The sequence below is a fragment of the Canis lupus genome, chromosome 20 (assembly GCF_003254725.2).
Source record: "Canis lupus dingo isolate Sandy chromosome 20, ASM325472v2, whole genome shotgun sequence".
NCBI lineage: Eukaryota > Metazoa > Chordata > Mammalia > Carnivora > Canidae > Canis > Canis lupus.
This window is the reverse complement of record NC_064262.1, coordinates 9,449,774-9,467,277: the sequence shown is the minus strand read 5'-3', so window position 1 is coordinate 9,467,277 and position 17,504 is coordinate 9,449,774. Positions and strand designations below refer to the sequence as shown.

At 39.6% G+C, this 17,504-nt stretch overlaps 1 protein-coding gene across 5 annotated transcripts in view; it reads right to left on the bottom strand.

The window, feature by feature from the left end:
* Nucleotides 1–308: 308 nt before the first annotated feature.
* Nucleotides 309–17,504, bottom strand: part of RAD18 (RAD18 E3 ubiquitin protein ligase) — a 107,148-nt gene continuing 89,952 nt past the window's right edge. For 4 of the 5 annotated variants that reach the window (XM_025450918.3, XM_025450941.3, XM_025450935.3 and 1 more), the window contains 2 exons: nt 12,287–12,349; nt 309–8,010 (listed from right to left, as the gene is read on the bottom strand). In XM_025450918.3, coding sequence (XP_025306703.1) covers nt 7,902–8,010; nt 12,287–12,349 — 172 coding nt within the window. In that variant the 3' untranslated portion in view covers nt 309–7,901. The remainder of the gene's footprint in view (nt 8,011–12,286; nt 12,350–17,504) is intronic. The other variant, XM_025450920.3, reaches the window with a different exon arrangement.

Sequence of the window (17,504 nt, the reverse complement as noted above, 5' to 3'; positions counted from 1 at the left end):
TCATTCTACCCATTTTGACCATGTCCCATTAAGTTTTTCATTTTCTTTTGGTTTGTCTTTATTTAGCTTTGCCAATGTGATTACCAATTTCTTTGCTCATGACTGATTTTGTATCTCACTCTTCTCTTCTGGGTTCTAGTCCCTTCTTACTAAAGAACATCCTTTAGCAAGTGCTGTTGGCCTATCAAAATTTAACAGAGTGTAGCCCGGGTCTCTCCATTTAACACTCATGAGGAACACAACTATCCCACAATTCATCACTACTATATTCTTTTACTTTGCAAGAAAAATACCAGCCCCAAACAGGGTAAGACTTTTAAGAAACATTTATTCATCTCTTTCCCACTTCTGGACAGAAATCAGTAACAGTGCAAACTGCATAATCTTGAAACACATCTCCACAAAATGCATCCCTATAAAGCCTGTACTGCTGTAAAACTGGGATAAGGTACATAAGAGTATCTGCTGTCACATATTGTACCTTAGCCCCACTTCCTCCTTCAAGCATTTAACATATTTAGATAACTCAATGTCATGATTAGAAAATACGATATAAATTGCTCCATATTATATAGAGTTCATGGTTTCAGAAATTAATGCTGCCAAATAAGAATGTCTTTAGCAGATATTCTTCAGAAGTCAAACTATTAACAGCTTCATTCAACTGTGAATGTGAGGTTACCCAGAAGTGCATTCTGTACCTCAGACATGCTGTTCAGCATATAAGGGCTGCTCTAAATAGTGCACACGCAAAAATTATAAAAATCCTTCAAGATTGTGATGCAGTTCTTATACAACCGAATTGAGGGAATAATGCCATGTGGAAGTCTGGAGCTTCACTTATGAAACCTGTAGTTTCTAGGCTGTAGTACTGGGCCAAAAAAAGTCCTCTGCCTGCTGGTGCTCCTGAGCCCACTTGGTCCCCCATTCAAGTAAAAACATTCACAAGAGTATGACAACGTTGGCATCCAAAGCGGCTTGGACCCTTCTCTGGCCAGCACTAAAAAAATGACAGTCCTAGAATCTTGCCAGAAAATGTACCCAACTTGGGTGTGAAATGCTGTAAAAGTGTTCTCTAGTCATCGTCCTCAGAGATCCTACAGTATTAGAATGCCCAAAGCATTTTTGGGTTTTCGCTTGCTTGTAACCCTACAGAACTGTCTTCTGTCAGTCGTCAACTATGGATCCTTTGGCTTTGAGATCTAATAGAAGTAGCAGCTGTATGAAAGCTTTGGCACTTACTGTGAAATTCCTATAAACAGCTCCAATATATATCTTAATGACCATTATTTTAAAGCACAGACCAAAATCCCTTTAGAATTTAACATCCTAATGTCCTCTATTTTGAAAAGAAAAAAAGAAACTGCCATATATTTTGTTAAGAGTTAATGTTTCAACAATTACATTTCTGGGAATCTACCCGAAGTAATTCTATTATTTGTAACTGGGAAAAATTGGCAGTAACTTCGATGTCCAAGAAAACTGCAAATGTGGCACACGATGCAGATGGGTTCATGACATAATCACTACAGGGTATTGATAATATACTGTCAAAGTGTTCTGTGACAAAGTGAGAGAAGGATTGTGGGTATGTCTAGTGTGGAGTCAGTCCTGGCTGGCTCATACGCAATTCTGACTTGTCTAGTTTGTCTGACACAATTGTGAATTTAGTGGACACATAGGCACTATTTCCCTAAGCTGACTTCAATGAGCATTTTAATATTTTGTATTTGAGGCCAAAAAAGTCAGAAGATACATGCATTTTCCTGGGGGATGAGGACACAGAGGACAGAGCAGAACTATGATTAACATTACCTTCTTTGACTGATTTTTAAACTCCTATAGAGCTTATGAGCAAAACCAAAATCTATTACGTATTTTCACAGGACCATATATCTCCGCTTTACTTCACTTTTCACAATGATAATCTGTGTAATTATTTAATTAATGTCCATCTGGTCTGTAAGTCCCATTAGTGCAGGTTGTATGTTCTGAACTACTACCTGGCATGTAGTCACGAGAGTCAAGGAAAGGCACGGGAGAGAAAGAAGAAAGAGAAGGTAAAGGGGAAAAGGAGAAAGAAAAGGGGTTAAGGAAAGAGGGAAAAACTGCAAAATGTTTATGAAGGACACAATGATTCGAGGAGACAGCACACTGTCAGATTAGGGGAGCACACTTTCATTGCTTCCACTTACAACACAGCAAGGCCAAGAATCAGTGAAATCAACAGGAAGGGGGCAAGGGGATGCCTTGGCAGATGGCAAGTCAGGACATGGCAAGTCAGGATTCTCCGGCAGGACCAGCAGTGTGAGAGAGCACTGGCAAGGGGGACAGGTGACCAGCAGGAATGTGGCAGGAGAGCAACATACTGAGGCATGCACTTGTTCCTGTATTTTCAGTAGTCTGAGGCCAGGGATACCTGGAGATATGGGGAAAGGGATGGGGAAATGCCCCCATAAGGCCTAAGTGTAGGTGGGGATATAAAGCCAGTAACATAGATATGTCAGTATCAGTATGTCTTGTTTATAACCTCAAGTGGCTACTGCTAAGGAAGGATATTTGATATATTCAATGATTAAAACCAAATAAAGGTTATCAAAATGATGATGAATTCAATGGTTGTGATGGCTTTTCTCCTCTTAATGTTCATAATTAGTTACTTTTATAATTAAACACATAATAGGAAAAACCATGTCTCACTTGAATAGAAGTGCTATTTTCTTTAAGCAGGTGCTAAGAATTTTGTAATCTACTGTTTCTGCCTTTTCCCCAGTTCTAAGAAAATTCAAGAATCAAATTTTGACTTCAATCACAGCAACAATTAGTGTAGTAATCTAGATAATTGCTTTCTTCTCATTCTATAGAGCCAAAGGTAACCAGAAAAAAAAAAAAAAATCTCCAAAAGCTTTATTTTGTTTACTCCTGTTGACATGAATCTTTACCATGCTGGGAAGGAAAATTTTTCCTCTATCCTTCAAAGATTCTTCCCGCTGGTGGAACAATTAAGTTCAGATAGATTAGCAGGAGAAAATCAAATTTAATTTTGTATGTATGAGAACCCCACATACACAAGAAGTTCAAAGACAGAAAGGTAAAATGGGAGTATATATGCCATCCTGAGCTAAGGAATGGGAAGAGGCCTGAGACTTCAAAGAGGGGGTAAGGCAATTCACAGAAGAATAAGAGTAGATGTTTTAGATGTAATTAGAGGTTTTTTTTTTTTAAGGATTTATTTATTTATTTATTTATTTATTTATTTATTTATTTATTTGACACACACACACAGAGAGGCAGAGACATAGGCAGAGGGAGAAGCAGGCTCCATGCAGGAAGCCTTGCAGAAGCAGGCTCCATGCAGGAAGTGCTCAACCACTGAGCCACCCAGGCTCATGTAATTAGATGTTTACCAGAGAGAGTCTCTGGTATAAAATTTTGTCTCTGGTATTAACTCTAAATCTGGGAAAGACCCCCCCCCCATTTAAATTCTTCCAGATAGTTAAGAAAATGGCAAAAAAATTTCTCTTGGGTCTGCAGAATCTCTATTGCCTTTAGCTTAATTATCACATGCCAAAGTGGCACATTTTAGGGAGACTTGCTCTGAATCTCTTCAACCACATGAGTTAGTCTTAAATGTATACTGTCCTTGCTATACTACTCACACTGTCATATGAGTATGAATTTACTTTTTAACTAGACCAGTGACTCTCAATGAGGGGTATAAAGAAGAGAGAAGGGATTAGAAGATGAAAACATGGCCTGACAAATCAGATCAACCTGGAGGTCTGTTTCTAGATTACACAGCAGCTTACTTGCACCCTCCCCAAACCATAGGCATCACTGCCATTGTGGGATGACATATTTATGGGAGCTGTTATACCCTAGAGGGGAGTTAGGAGGCAAAAAGAATTAATAACCAGTGATGAGGTTTGTATTTTCACAAAAAGATCAATTTTGGAATAAAAAACTTACTGGTTTCTATCCTAGATTTGACATTTATCCTATGTTCCTCATTTTCAAATAGATATAGAAATCTCTTTCTTTCAAGACGCCTGGGTGGCTTAGTGATTGAACATCTGCCTTCGGCTCAGGTCGTGATCCCGGGTCTGGGGATCGAGCCCCACACTGGGATCCCTGTGAGGAGCCTGCTTCTCCCTCTAGGTCTTTGCTTCTCTGTGTCTCTCATGAATAAATAAAATCTTAAAAAAAAAAAATCCCTTTCTTACAATATATAAATGTTAAATGTTTCTAAGTGCTTACAAATAGAGCTTAGTAAACGTCCTGTAGGCATTATTTTTCAAGTAGACTTAAGGGCTCCTCTATACTAGAGTTTCTCAATCTTGGCACCACTGACAATATTAATGGACCTGATAATTCTTTTTTTTGGGGGGGGGGGACCTGATAATTCTTAATTAGGGGGGTGTTATGGCCTAAGTTGTATTCCCTGACCCTGCCACTGATATATTGAAGTTGTAACTCCTGGCACCTCAGAATGTGAATGCATTTGGAAACAGGGTTTTTAAAGTGATAATATTTTTTAAAAAAGATTTTTAAAGATTTTATTCATTCATAGAGACAGAGAGGGGCAGAGACACAGGCAGAGGGAGAAGCAGGCTCCATAAAGGAAGCCCGACATGGGATTCGATCCCGGATCTACAAACCGCTGAGCCACCGGGGCTGCCCTAAAGTGATAATTAAGGTAGAGTGAAATCTTATGGATGGGCCTTGACCAATATGATTGCTGTCCTTTTAAAGAGGAGATTATAACACAAATATATGCAAGCAAAGAGGAAAGATAATCTAAGGGCACAGCAAGAAGATGGCCATCTGCAAACCATGGAGAGAGATCTCAGAACCCTACTGACAACTTCATTTTGGACTGCTAAGTACTGGGAGAGAAAAAAAAATGTTTTGTTTAAGACTTGCACCATGGCATTTTGTTTGAGCCTCACACCACGGCACCATGGCCTGAGCAAATACTGCTTGAGGGTTGTCCTGTGTGCTATAGTATGTTCAGAAGCATCCTTGGTCTCTATCCATACCAGTGGCAATCCCCCAACCCCCACAGTTGTGACACCCGAAAATGACTCCATACATTACCAAATGTCTCCTAGGGGCAAAATCTTCCTCCCCATCCTACTGAGAACCATCCCTTCTGAGAACCACCATTTCAGATGGCCTCTGGTCATCTCTGTTTTTCCAGGGCTCAGTGATGTGGGAAACAAAGGCAGAAGAAAAATTATTACATTTCCTTTCTACCTATAGCCATTGACAAGTCCGTAACACAGACAGAGTGACATTCCTCTAGGAATTCAGCTGCCACTTTCCTAAGGGCAAAAGGCAATCTTGGCCCAATCCCCAAGATCCTGTAAATCTACTAAACATATAAAATTTTCTTTGGAGACTTCCATTATCTCTATCCCCCCCTCTAAGACGCATGGTGGCAATCATCCTCCAAGGATATGACCCACCAATATATCTGGAGAGTCTCAGGACTGAGTTTTTACTAAACAGTAATAAATGACCTTTTCCTAACAAGAGCTAGCCCTCTCAAGGTCCTGGAAATCTTGTTGTCAAAATACCTAGGAGACTTAAGCTATGTCTAACCTCCTCCTCAACTTGAAAATATATAATGGGCCACTCCTCATTATCCAGTGCAGCTCTTTCTGCACACAGGTCCTGTCCCCATGCTTTAATAAAACCACCTTTTTGTGCCCAAGATATCTTAAGAATTTTTTTGGCCAATGGCTCTGAACCCTAATGTCCTTCCTACATCACTCAGCCCAATGACTGCTACCTAAGAAAATAATCAAATATTTTCTGAACAAAATCACTTGCCTGGTTCCCTATCATGGGTCTCACTACTTGTTAGGCCAGCAGGATCAAGGGGGATCGGGAGGCATCAACAAAATGGCAGCAGACGCTCCATCTTGTTACCCCCACCTCAGAACTTTTTTTCCCATCACCAGCAGACCGCCCAAGGACGTGTCATCAGGGGGAGACAGGACCTATGTAGGAAACCTGAGCCATACCTTACCCAGACCCCATATAAGGGCATAAGCAGTTATGGCCCCAAACTCATTCCACCAGTAACATTGCCCTAATACCTGTCACCTTACAGACTCACAACCCCTTACCGCTCCCCCTTAAAAAGCCTGCTTGTACTCCCCTAGGCACAACTTCCGGGCCCACTCTTTACCTCCTGTGGGCCTCGGAACCTGAGGGCATGTCCCATTAAAAGCTTGCCTCGACCAGCTTTTGCCTGGCCTATTTCATTTCACTACCAATCGGATTAAACCTGACACTACTCTCTTGCAAACTCCTTTTGCTGTGTTTAAAAAAAAGAAAAAGGAAAAGAAATAACTGACCCAAAATGGAGCCACTTGCCCCCACAACAGCAACCAAAACTTATTGCATTACAGGAATGACTTTAACCAGTCAATCTGGAATTTCCTGATCAATATTAATGAGGTCATCTGCATGACAGACCTACCCTTCCCCCAAAAGGTGACCTTGCCTACAGCAATCCTTTTTTCTTTTGCTAATGACTTCCTTCCTTCTTTCCACAGTTTCTGCCATTAAAAACCACCTGTTTTGTACAGCAACTTGGTGTTCATTTCTACTTGTAAATGGGATGCTACCCGATTCATAAATCCTTGAATAAAGCCAATTAGATTTTCATATTTACTTGTTTGGATTTTTTTTTACAGCTGCAATTAAAGTAATAATTACTACTTTCATAACCATTTGAAGCTCAAGGAACTCAAAAAGAAAACAAATGTCCATTTAAGTGTGAAAATGGTGAAGTCATAATGAGACCCCACACATAATCCAGGAACCTGAAAGCATAGCAAAAAAGCCAAATTCAATGGAGATATTCTTTGGAAAGGGGAAGTCACAAAAGTCTCTGGCACATTCATAAATTTATTGTTTTAACATTGGTATGTGTGCTGTCATGTTATTTGAAAGCTGATGTGTTTGGGCTGGGAGTGATGTGGGGGCAGGGGTGGAGAGGGCTGGCTCTGAGATGCTGAAGAGAGGCTTTAGGAACTCTGGACAAACTGGGAACTGGTGGAGTTTGCACTGTCCAAAGATTTCTGACCAAATCTTTCCAATGATTTGTAGCTTGTACTCAACTATTCACAAGACACTTTTCCAGGACATTATTTTAAATTGGTATAGTCTATTCATTTACAAAATTCATTTATTACATTCTGTTTAATAGCTAAGATTCAGTGTTAAAGATCTGATTTACCCAAGTGAAAAAAAAAGACTAATATTTTGAAGTGCCATTTCCTAAGAATATACCCAATGTTTGTTTCTAAGTTAGTGTTTGTGATTTTTAGTTTCGATATCAACATGCTACTCCAAGTGACAAATGACTACATTAAACTTGGCAGACCATCATGTAAATGCTGTGACAGGCATGCTGGCATCCAGGCATCAGGGGCTGACATGCACCAAAGAGGTGATTTATGACATATTGCCTTTGCAGAAATACAAAAGCTCTTAACTCCTCAGATGCTCTTTGTGACAGAGAGGTTGAAAGGAATCCTCTTCTCAAGTTAGTTTCTCCATGGAAAAGGAGAATGCCTTAAGGATATCCTGAAATTTAGAAACAAAACCATTATAAAACTCTGTGCCAAAATGTCTGTATACCCTGCAAAGCTGGCAGACTTGGGGATGTCAATATTTTTAGAGAGAGATGTTTTAGAGACAGGGTTTAATTGACCAAGTGAGGATGTTTTATAACTTTTTTTCCCAGGAAAGGCGAAAATAATGAAAATCAGCAAAACCATCAAATTGAGAAGTCAACACCTTCACTTGGGCATTTATGAAGTCTGTGTAGCAACCCAAAGTACCACACTCCAATCACCAGAGTAGAAAAGTCAGCACAGCCCTCACTAATTCCTATTCCTCTTATTGCTCGGCTCAATCTCAGCATTCTCAGACGACCTCGTACGACGATTTTGTACTGGACTCATTTCTGCATCTTGAAGATCAAGATCATTTCTGAAAACAGAAAAAAGGAAACAGCATTTCAGAACATAATGTTCATGATTATTCTACAGCAGTTTCTAGTTGACAAGTGCTTTCACACGTACAATTTCATTTAAACCTCCAGTTTTCTACTCTGGTAAATCTATAATAATTATTACTGTTATTCGTATACATATTTTATAACTCAGAAAACAGTGACTGAGTGGAGATTACAGGCCATAAGTGACAGAAGCAGGTATTGAACCCCTTTCTTCCAAATCAAAATCTAGAATAGCTTTGTATTTCATGTAACAGGAAGAAAAGTGCCCTCCTACCCCCGCCAAAAAAAGTGCTCCTATCCTAAGACAAAGTCAGAGTCTAACAAGATCAATTTTTTCTTGATCCTATCTGAGAGCTGATGTTGTAAGGCAACCAAGAAAACAAAATTCCAAAGAAAGAAAAACCCCACCAAAGAGAGGTGGGCCACACAAATTCTCTCACTTTTGACACAGAACTGGAGAAAGGTGGCTGTTGTACAACCAGGTAAGAGGACATGACCTAACTTTTTTTTTTTTTTAATGAGCTAACATTTTAATGAATTCTGAACTATGGGCTAGTTCTGAAGGCCCCTGACATAAGGAGAGTCCACATGCACTGGCAACCTCTTCCAGGAGCCTCTATCAAGTGCTCATGAGAAAGACTGGGAACAAGGTGGGAGACTGGGGAGAGTCCATTTTGTTGGCACAGGATAAAGCTGATAAATGGAGGTGACAGGGTCAGGTAGAAACCCCTACCTCCTCTTGGGACTGTTTTTTCCTATGAGTAAGAGCTTTCAACTACTGCAGGAAACTCACTGGCCCAGGGGAATCAGGCAAAGATCTACGGTCTCTGGAGAAGGGGCAGAGGTCCCTGACTTTAAAATCTAACAGAGAGAACACAATGTGTCTCAGATCTCACTGGCAGAATGAACAACTAGAGGCAGAGAGGCAGCTGGATGGCTGTTGCAGCAAGCAGGAGGGAAGAGCAGAGGGCCTGCAGCCAGCTGGGGCATCAGCAACACCTGGGAATGTGTTAAAAATGCAAACTAGTAGGCCCCACCCCAAATCTACTGAGCCAGACTCTTAGAACTGGGTAAAGCCCAATAATCTGTGTTTTAACAACTCCTTCAAGTGTCTGTAATACATATTTAGGCCTGAGTACCACTTACCTATAGGATTTTGCAGTTGACTGAATATGAAAGGTTGGAGTGAATGAGAAGTGGAGAATGATTCCTGGGTGTCTGGCTTGAACAATGGGGCAGGCTACCATACTACTATTCATTGAGAGAGGGGACAGTGGAGGGCAAGCAGCTCTGGAGAGAAGGGGCTCTTAGGCATTCTGAGGCAAACAGATTTTCCTCACATTTTACATATTTAAAAAACTGAAATCTAGGGGCACCTAGGTGGCTCCATCAATTGGGCATCTGCCTTCAGGTCAGGTCATGATCTGAGGGTCCTGGGATGGAGCCCTGAGTGGGGCTCCCTGCTTGGCAGGGAGCCTGCTTCTCCCTCTCCCTCTGCCTGCTGCTCCCCTTGCTTGTGCTCTGTGTCAAATAAATAAAATCTTAAAAAAAAATTGAAATCTAGAAACATGAAACAGTATGTCAGGACCATTTTTCTGTTTTCATCCTGTTCAATGTAAATAAATTTTATAGCTCAAAACAGTACAATGAGCCAATATTTACAGACATAAGAACACAAGATCAGGGCAGCAGCCCGGGTGGCTCAGCGGTTTGGCACTTCCTTCAGCCCTGGGCGTGATCCTGGAGTCCTGGGATCGAGTCCCACGTCAGGCTCCCTGCATGGAGCCTGCTTCTCCCTCTGCCTGTGTCTCTGTCTCTGTCTTCCATGAATAAATAAAAACAAAAAACAAAAAAACAAGACCAATCTGTAGAAAACTTTGTTTTTCTGCTGCTCATGAAAATATTGCTTCATATGAAGCACTGTATTGCTAATAGAACCTCTCAATCATTTATGGAATTAGGAGAATGTGTTGGAACTGAAATAGTATGTTCTAGGACTAATATCTCAAATACACCACAAAACAGGCCTATAAGCTTAAGATGTAGAATTGCCAAATTTGTTGAAAAGTAAAGCTGTGGAGGCTTTTCTTGATTCTGTCTCTACTGCTACATTAAGCATAACGTTGTTTGAACTATTCTATGCCTGCTGAAGTTGGGAGGCCTGGATTCTGATCTTGGCAGTGCCACTAAATGGCTGTGGATCTTGACCTGAACAATTAAGCACTCTGGAACCCAGCTTCCTTCTCTATAACATGAAGGAGTTAGACAAGATGAGCACTTAGATCCTTCTAGCTGTAACATTTATAATCCATGAATATTAATAGATGGGATTTGTCATAAGTGCTTTCTTAAAATGGTAACTTTTGGAGGCCATGAGTATCAAGAATGGGCTGGGGTGCAGGAATTCTGGCTACAATGTGTTGTAGCCATTGGTGTCAGTGATTCCTGGTACAAGAGGAAGCTAAGCAGTGACCTTTTTTCCAAAATGCAAAGTTAAGTAACGCTTAGGTGAGAGTAATGTAGTCAAAATCCCAAACTTTCATAAAATGTTACTGTTTGAACCACCAAATACCTCACTGGCTTGAAAAACCTCCTCATAATACTTTCCCTAGACACAGCACACTGTCCATTCCCCCCAGAAATTCAGCTATGAAGTTATAAAACCTCAGCACAGTAGACCTCTCCTCCTTTGGAAAGACAGTACATACCTTAATGGTCTAAAGAGCTGACTTTGGACACGTTGGTTGGAATCTTAGCTCCATCACATACCACTTGCTGCTAAATGACCTTGGGATGGAAATTTACCTCTTTAAGCCTCGGAGAGGCTTTTAAAAAGGTGAAGAGGTCAACAATATCGAACCTGCTAAGAAGTCAAGGAAGGTCTTGACTTTGGATTTAGCAACCTGGAGTTCTTCAATGACTTTAGTGAAAATAACTTCAGACAAATAATGGAACTGGCTGAGAAAATGGAAGAGGAAGTGGCAGACAGAGATCATCCATTAAGAAAGGAAGGAGAGACACAACAATGGCTGCAGGATGAGATGGAGTGAGAGGAGAGACTGAGGGAGGTGTTATTTGTTGCCTGGATGGAAAGATTTGAGTAGGCTGAAAGCCCAAGGAGAAAGATATAGTTGGGAGGAAGAGGTTGCCAGACAAGGGAAGGGGAGAAGGGATAAAGTTCCTAACAAATGGGTAGGAATAAGAGAGGAGGAATTTGCCTCTGACAGGACATCCCTTTATTATAAAAGGAGATTGATTATTTTATAATAAAAGGAGGAATAAAACATGTACAAATATAGGCAGATTTATACATTTGGTGTTGGAAAGATGAGGATTCCCATATAATGGCTTCTATACTGTCTACAAAGGAAGAGAAGAGGTCTCTGGCTAGGGGTGCAGCCTCTGGAAAGAGGTTAAGGTTTGGTATAATCCTTGTGAAGAACCACAGAAATGATCACAGAAACAGTAAATATGCTAGGCAGTTTTGAGGGCCCACTGAAGTGTAATCACAAAATTACAGTGGAACAAAGCTGCTCTGCTGTACTACAGAGCCACAGATCACTCCTGCAGGTGGAGATGAATGAAAATGTAATTCTTTGGCACTTCCTTTCCTCCTTACCTAATAGTGGGACATAAAATAGGTCCCCTCCACCATTCTCATTTCTTGGATGGATTCTTAAGTGCTAACAGGGGAAGAAATCAAACTGCATTTATTCTACACTAAATACATCTTATGGCTGGGAACAACTAGGAAAGGACTGGAAGTTTTCTAAAACTGAACCAGTGCTTAAGGCTACGCTATTAATTTCTTATCAGAACAATCTGTCTTTAGAACAACTTCTGACAAGAGACCAGAGGTATTAGAGTAGGCTTCCAGTTCTTTTATTTTTTAAAAAATATTTTATTTGTTTATTCATGAGAGACAGAGAGAGGCAAAGACATAGGCAGAGGGAGAAGCAGGCTCCATGCAGGGAACCCAACGTGGGACTCGATCCTGGGTCTCCAGGATCACACACTGGGCTGAAGGCGGCGCTAAACTGCTGAGCCACCCGGGCTGCCCAAGGCTTCCTTCCATTTCTAAGCAAAAATGTATAGAAACAAGTAGTAAACTGGAAATCTTTACCTTCACATGTGTGAATTATTACTCTCTTAAATCAGAAAACACACATATTCTTATGTTTGAAAATCAACTGTGCAGAATTTTAATTTCTCAAAGTACACACTTATTTCTTGATGATGAGAACTCACTTATGTGATGCTTCCCAGGCTTCCTCTTCTTCTAGAAGATCTCTTATGATGTCTGAACTGGAACTAAAAGAACATGTACATCAATATTGTCAGACAATATAAAGACCATATGGTTCTGTTTATATGAAGTTCTAGAAAATGCAAACTAATCTACAGTGACAGAAAGCAAACTAGCAGACCAGTGATCATTTGCAGGGGGCAGGGGGTGGGCAAGGAGGGATTACAAAGTAGAAACTCTGGGAGTAGGTTCATCACCTTGATAGTGAAGATGATTTCATAGCTGTATACAGGTATCAAAACTCATCAAATTGTGTTTTAAATATTTGCAGTTTGGGATCCCTGGGTGGCGCAGCGGTTTAGCGCCTGCCTTTGGCCCAGGGCGCGATCCTGGAGACCCGGGATCGAATCCCATATCGGGCTCTTGGAGCATGGAGCCTGCTTCTCTCTCTGCCTATGTCTCCGCCTCTCTCTCTCTCTCTCTCTCTGTGTGACTATCATAAATAAATAAAAATTAAAAATAAATAAATAAATAAATAAATAAATATTTGCAGTTTATTATACATCAACTTCAGTAAAGGTGTGAAAAAAACTTAATAAACTAGTAATAATAAAGAAAACAAATCATTAAGGTTTAAATAAATCCCTCAACATAAAACTTGAATTCAAATGGAATAGTCACAAGCCTTTTTAATCTCCCATGGCAACCAAAGATCAAATTGTGTTTTAAAAACTACTATCTGGAAATGACATTCACAAAGAGACATTAAGTTCTTAAGTGACTTTTAGTTCTTTTGTAACCAAAGTAAAGTAAAAATTAATTAATTTGAACTGTGCTAATACTGGAATTTGTTACAACGCAAATTAGCTTAAAGTGTTGTGTAATCTTTGGTCTATCAGTGAAGGGTACAAGGTAAATAAGGTTAAAGAGGGCACGTATTATATCTTTATAAAAGGAAAAAGTGTTTCAAGGCTTTTAGCATCTTGTTCTTACCCAAATAAATTCTTACCAAATAAAAAAAAAGACGTACATCAATAGTGAAAAACCATTTCTTTAGGCATTCAAGACAAAGAATGTGAAGGGCATTGCATGGGACAATTCAAAAACTGGAGTCACTACCCCAGGGTTGAAATGGCTAAAACAAAGGAATAACTTTCTCTCAGGTAAGAAACAACAGTTTGGGCATGTTTGTGCCAATCATTTTCTAACAAAACTCAGAAAACCAAAGTTTAAAAATTATGGGGAGTAAAGTGCCAATGAATCATTCTCAACTATTGACAAATCACTTTGAAGCAACGTTTTCCTGTGCTGCATGAACAAAACACAGCAACAACAATCAGTGAATGCTGCTGTGCCAAATATTTTACTCAACGTGTGCCCCTCAAATCCCAAGCCTCTCAAGGAGCTAGATGCAGGAGCCCTTCTGACTATGGTTCATGTGTATGACAGCCTGTGTGTGGTGGTTCCATTCGCAGTGCAGGCGTAGTGACCCTCCAATAGAGCTAGCTCAGTGGTTCTCCAGCATTTCGGGATAAGAGTCCTCATAGGGTAGCAGTGTTTGTGGCTTAAGAAAATAAATAAATAAATAAATAAATAAATAAATAAATAAATAAATAAATAAATAAACAAACAAACAAATAAATAAATAAATAAAATAAACTATTATAAATTTAGTAATACTTTTAGTCTATATTTTATTCATTACAGTGTCAGTGAAAAAACGGTAGTACCGGCATTTGTGAGACACCCTTTTTATGTCAAAATGATTCTTGATATGTATGTGCTCCTGCAGACCCAACAAATCATTCCTTCAGGCCCCTGGGTTGGGAAGCACTGATCTAAAGTATCAGAGCCCCTAAACATCTACTAACTTTTCTACATTTGAGGGTGCCCACCCCACCCCCCGTGCAAATGCAAGTGCCCCAGAAAAACACAACATTCATTTATGGCTGGTAATTTTCACCTTAGTGTAAATTGCCTTAAAACAAATTTTCCCATTAAACAGCTAGCTAAATGTGGTTTTTATTAGGAGGGAAGAGAGAAAAGCAGAAGGTCCTTAAGGAGACACAAGGCAGATTTCACCAACTTTATTAATTTCCTAAGAGAGAGACCTTCATAGCCACTCACTAGGGAGGGCTAATATCCACTGTCACCTCTACTCCCACAGAAGCAATCTAACCTCTTCACTCCCAACATCCCAACCTTTGTTATTCCTTACTTCAACTACTACAACTTTATAAAGTAAACCGAAGTTGTTTAAATATAACTTTTTTTTTCCTTTTCTATTCTTATATTGATACCATCACCGACTCTTTTTTACCTGGACACAGTGAGGGCAGCATTTCTCAACCTTTTTCATTCTCATCCCCCACCTAAGGAGCTTTTTTACTTTTTTTTTTAAAGACTATTTATTTATTCATGAGAGAGAGAGAGAGAGAGAGAGAGGCAGAGACACAGGCAGAGCAAGAAGCAGGCTCCCTGCAGGGAAGTCCAACGTGGGACTGGATCCCGGGTCTCCAGGATCACACCCTGGGCTGAAGGTGGCGCTAAACCGCTGAGCCACCCGAGCTGCCTGCTTTTTACTTTTTTTTTTTTAAGATTTATTTTATTTTATTTTATTTTATTTTATTTTATTTTATTTTATTTTATTTATTTATTTATTTATTTATTTATTTATTTATTTATTAATTACATATATATATAGAGAGAGGCAGACACAGGCAGAGGGAGAAGCAGGCTCCACGCTGGGAGCCTGACGCGGGACTTGATCCCGGGACTCCAGGATCATGCCCTGGGCCAAAGGCAGGCACTAAACCCCTGAGCCACCCAGGGATCCCCAGACTTTTTCTTTTTTTATAATTGCCCTTCCATGAGATTTTAATACTGAAATGTAATGTGTGTATGTTTATATATTGTACGTATGTGTCTGTGTGCATATATATGCTTTATACACAGAGTAAGGTTTTGTTTCTTTTTTTTTTTTTGGAGGGGGAAGTTGTGGTTGTTTGCTTTGTTTTGTTTTTGCCATCCCGCCTCTTCACTACCAAGAACTACGTCCCATCCACTATGGAGAATCCATGAACTAAGAGAATGAGGGTTAAAGGGTGGTCATGCAGCTCTGGGTCCTGGTAGGTGTCATGGGGCTAGAAGAAATAAAGTGTGCTTGTTGCCAACACACATACAGTTTTTTTTTTTTTTTAACAGGAAGGTTACAAAGCATCCCTCCTGTTCAGCTAAATAAGCAGGACAGCTAGGCCTGTCAACTAACTTAGTAGTCTTGTGGTCAATTTACCCAGGGCCTTTCAAATCACCAGGAGAAATCACTGATTTGTTAAAGGAAAATATTTGCGGTACATTAGTGACATAAACCTAAGTGGTTTTTGCTACACTATCTCAGTGAAAACAGATGGTAGAGGAGGCTCACAAAAAACACACCTCAAAAGTGGTTTGCAATCTCCTCTTGCTCTGTGACTTCAACACCCTTGACCAGCCACAGTGCCCAGCTCCCCAACTTCTTTCCTCTCACCCCAGCTTAGTCATTAACCTGAATGACAAAGTTTGGGAGGTCTGAAGTTTACCTATAGTGATATTTCAGGATTATCTGCTAGATTTCCTACTCTGAATCTAGTCACCACTAAGAAACTGACAGTTGGGGTGTCTGGGTGGCTCAGCTGGTTAGGCATCTGACTCTCGATTTCAGCTCAGGTCTGAACTCAGGGTTATGAGATCAAGTCCTCCTGAGTTGGGCTCAATGCTGAGTGTAGAGCCTGCTTAAGATTCTCTCTCCCTCTCCCTCTGCCCCTCTCCCAACCCCAAAAAACAACTAAGAGTTAACACTACAATTAAAACAGCAGATAGACTTGTTCATTCCTTTTTAAAAAGTTAAAGTAATGTACTTACCATATTCTACTTAAAAAACACAGTTTTGAAATTACATATACAGCTTCACAAGTAGGATTTTACCAACAGACTACTAGGTACAACAGTTAATGTTACTAAAATTAACACTCACAGATCTCTTCCTTATGGATAGAATTAATATTTTTGAAGTCTTACTCATTTTTATGCCTTGAAGATCAAAAATTCTTTTCATATACTTTTAGGACATCTAAGAATTCCTCCATAGGAGAAAACAAATTACTCACTCTGGTATACCAGAGATCAGAGCATGTATGAGCCTACACAGCTATAGTTTTTAATTCTCATAAGAGCTTTGTCAGAGTAAATTTCAGCTCCTCTTCTACTTGGGTTTGGAACATTCTGGTAGATCATGCTTTAAGAAGCTCAGATACATGAAAGTCACAGCTTGCTATATAAGGGTGTTTAAACTGTGCTCCATGATATTACCATCAGTCCAGGCTAGAGCAAAAATTATTCTGTAGATTAAATACACATGAGAAGGACTCATAGGCAAAAATACCAATCTTGAATTCTATGGAATTCCCAACCTCTGTTCAGAAAAGATTTAGATCTATTTAGAATACTCACACTTAATTTTTCATACCATTTATAAAATCTTTATTTTCAGCTCAAACTTTCAGGAGTGTAAGCTAAATTGTTTTTGGTTTGTTAATCATTGGCCTAACTGGCCTTTCTATAATGTTTTTTACTCTTGTAATTCTCTTATTAAAAGCAGTAGCACACCAAAAAAAAAAAAAAAAAAAAAAAAAAAAAAAGCAGCACAACATTTTAATAGGCTAGGCAAAGGAAAACACTTTTTTATGTAGCATAAATTTTGCAGCATATTATTTCATCTTACTAGTCAAGATCTTTGCAGCATATTATTTCATCTTACTAGTCAAGATCTTATCACCAAAGCTGGAAAGTAAGATGCCTAATACCTCTCAAAATGATATGATATCCAGACTATCCAGAGTATAAGAAATCACAGCATTTTAGCATCAAACAGAGTCGAGTTTTGGTGCTGTTTCTGTCACTTAGTGTGGAACACTGAGCAAGTGACTTAATCTTCCCAAGTCTCAATATTCTCACCTATAACGTCAGGATAGTAACACATGCAGTTCATAGGGATATTTTAAAGATTAATCAATATAACATACAGAATGTTTAGCATAGAGCTTAGAGCATAGTAAGTGTTCAATAAATAAAGCTTCCATTTTCATATAACAAATCTGGGTCTGAATCACACAAATAACTGCCTCAGCACTCTGCTTCCACTTGCGCCAGGAAATCTGATCACTATGTATTCTATTTTAATCT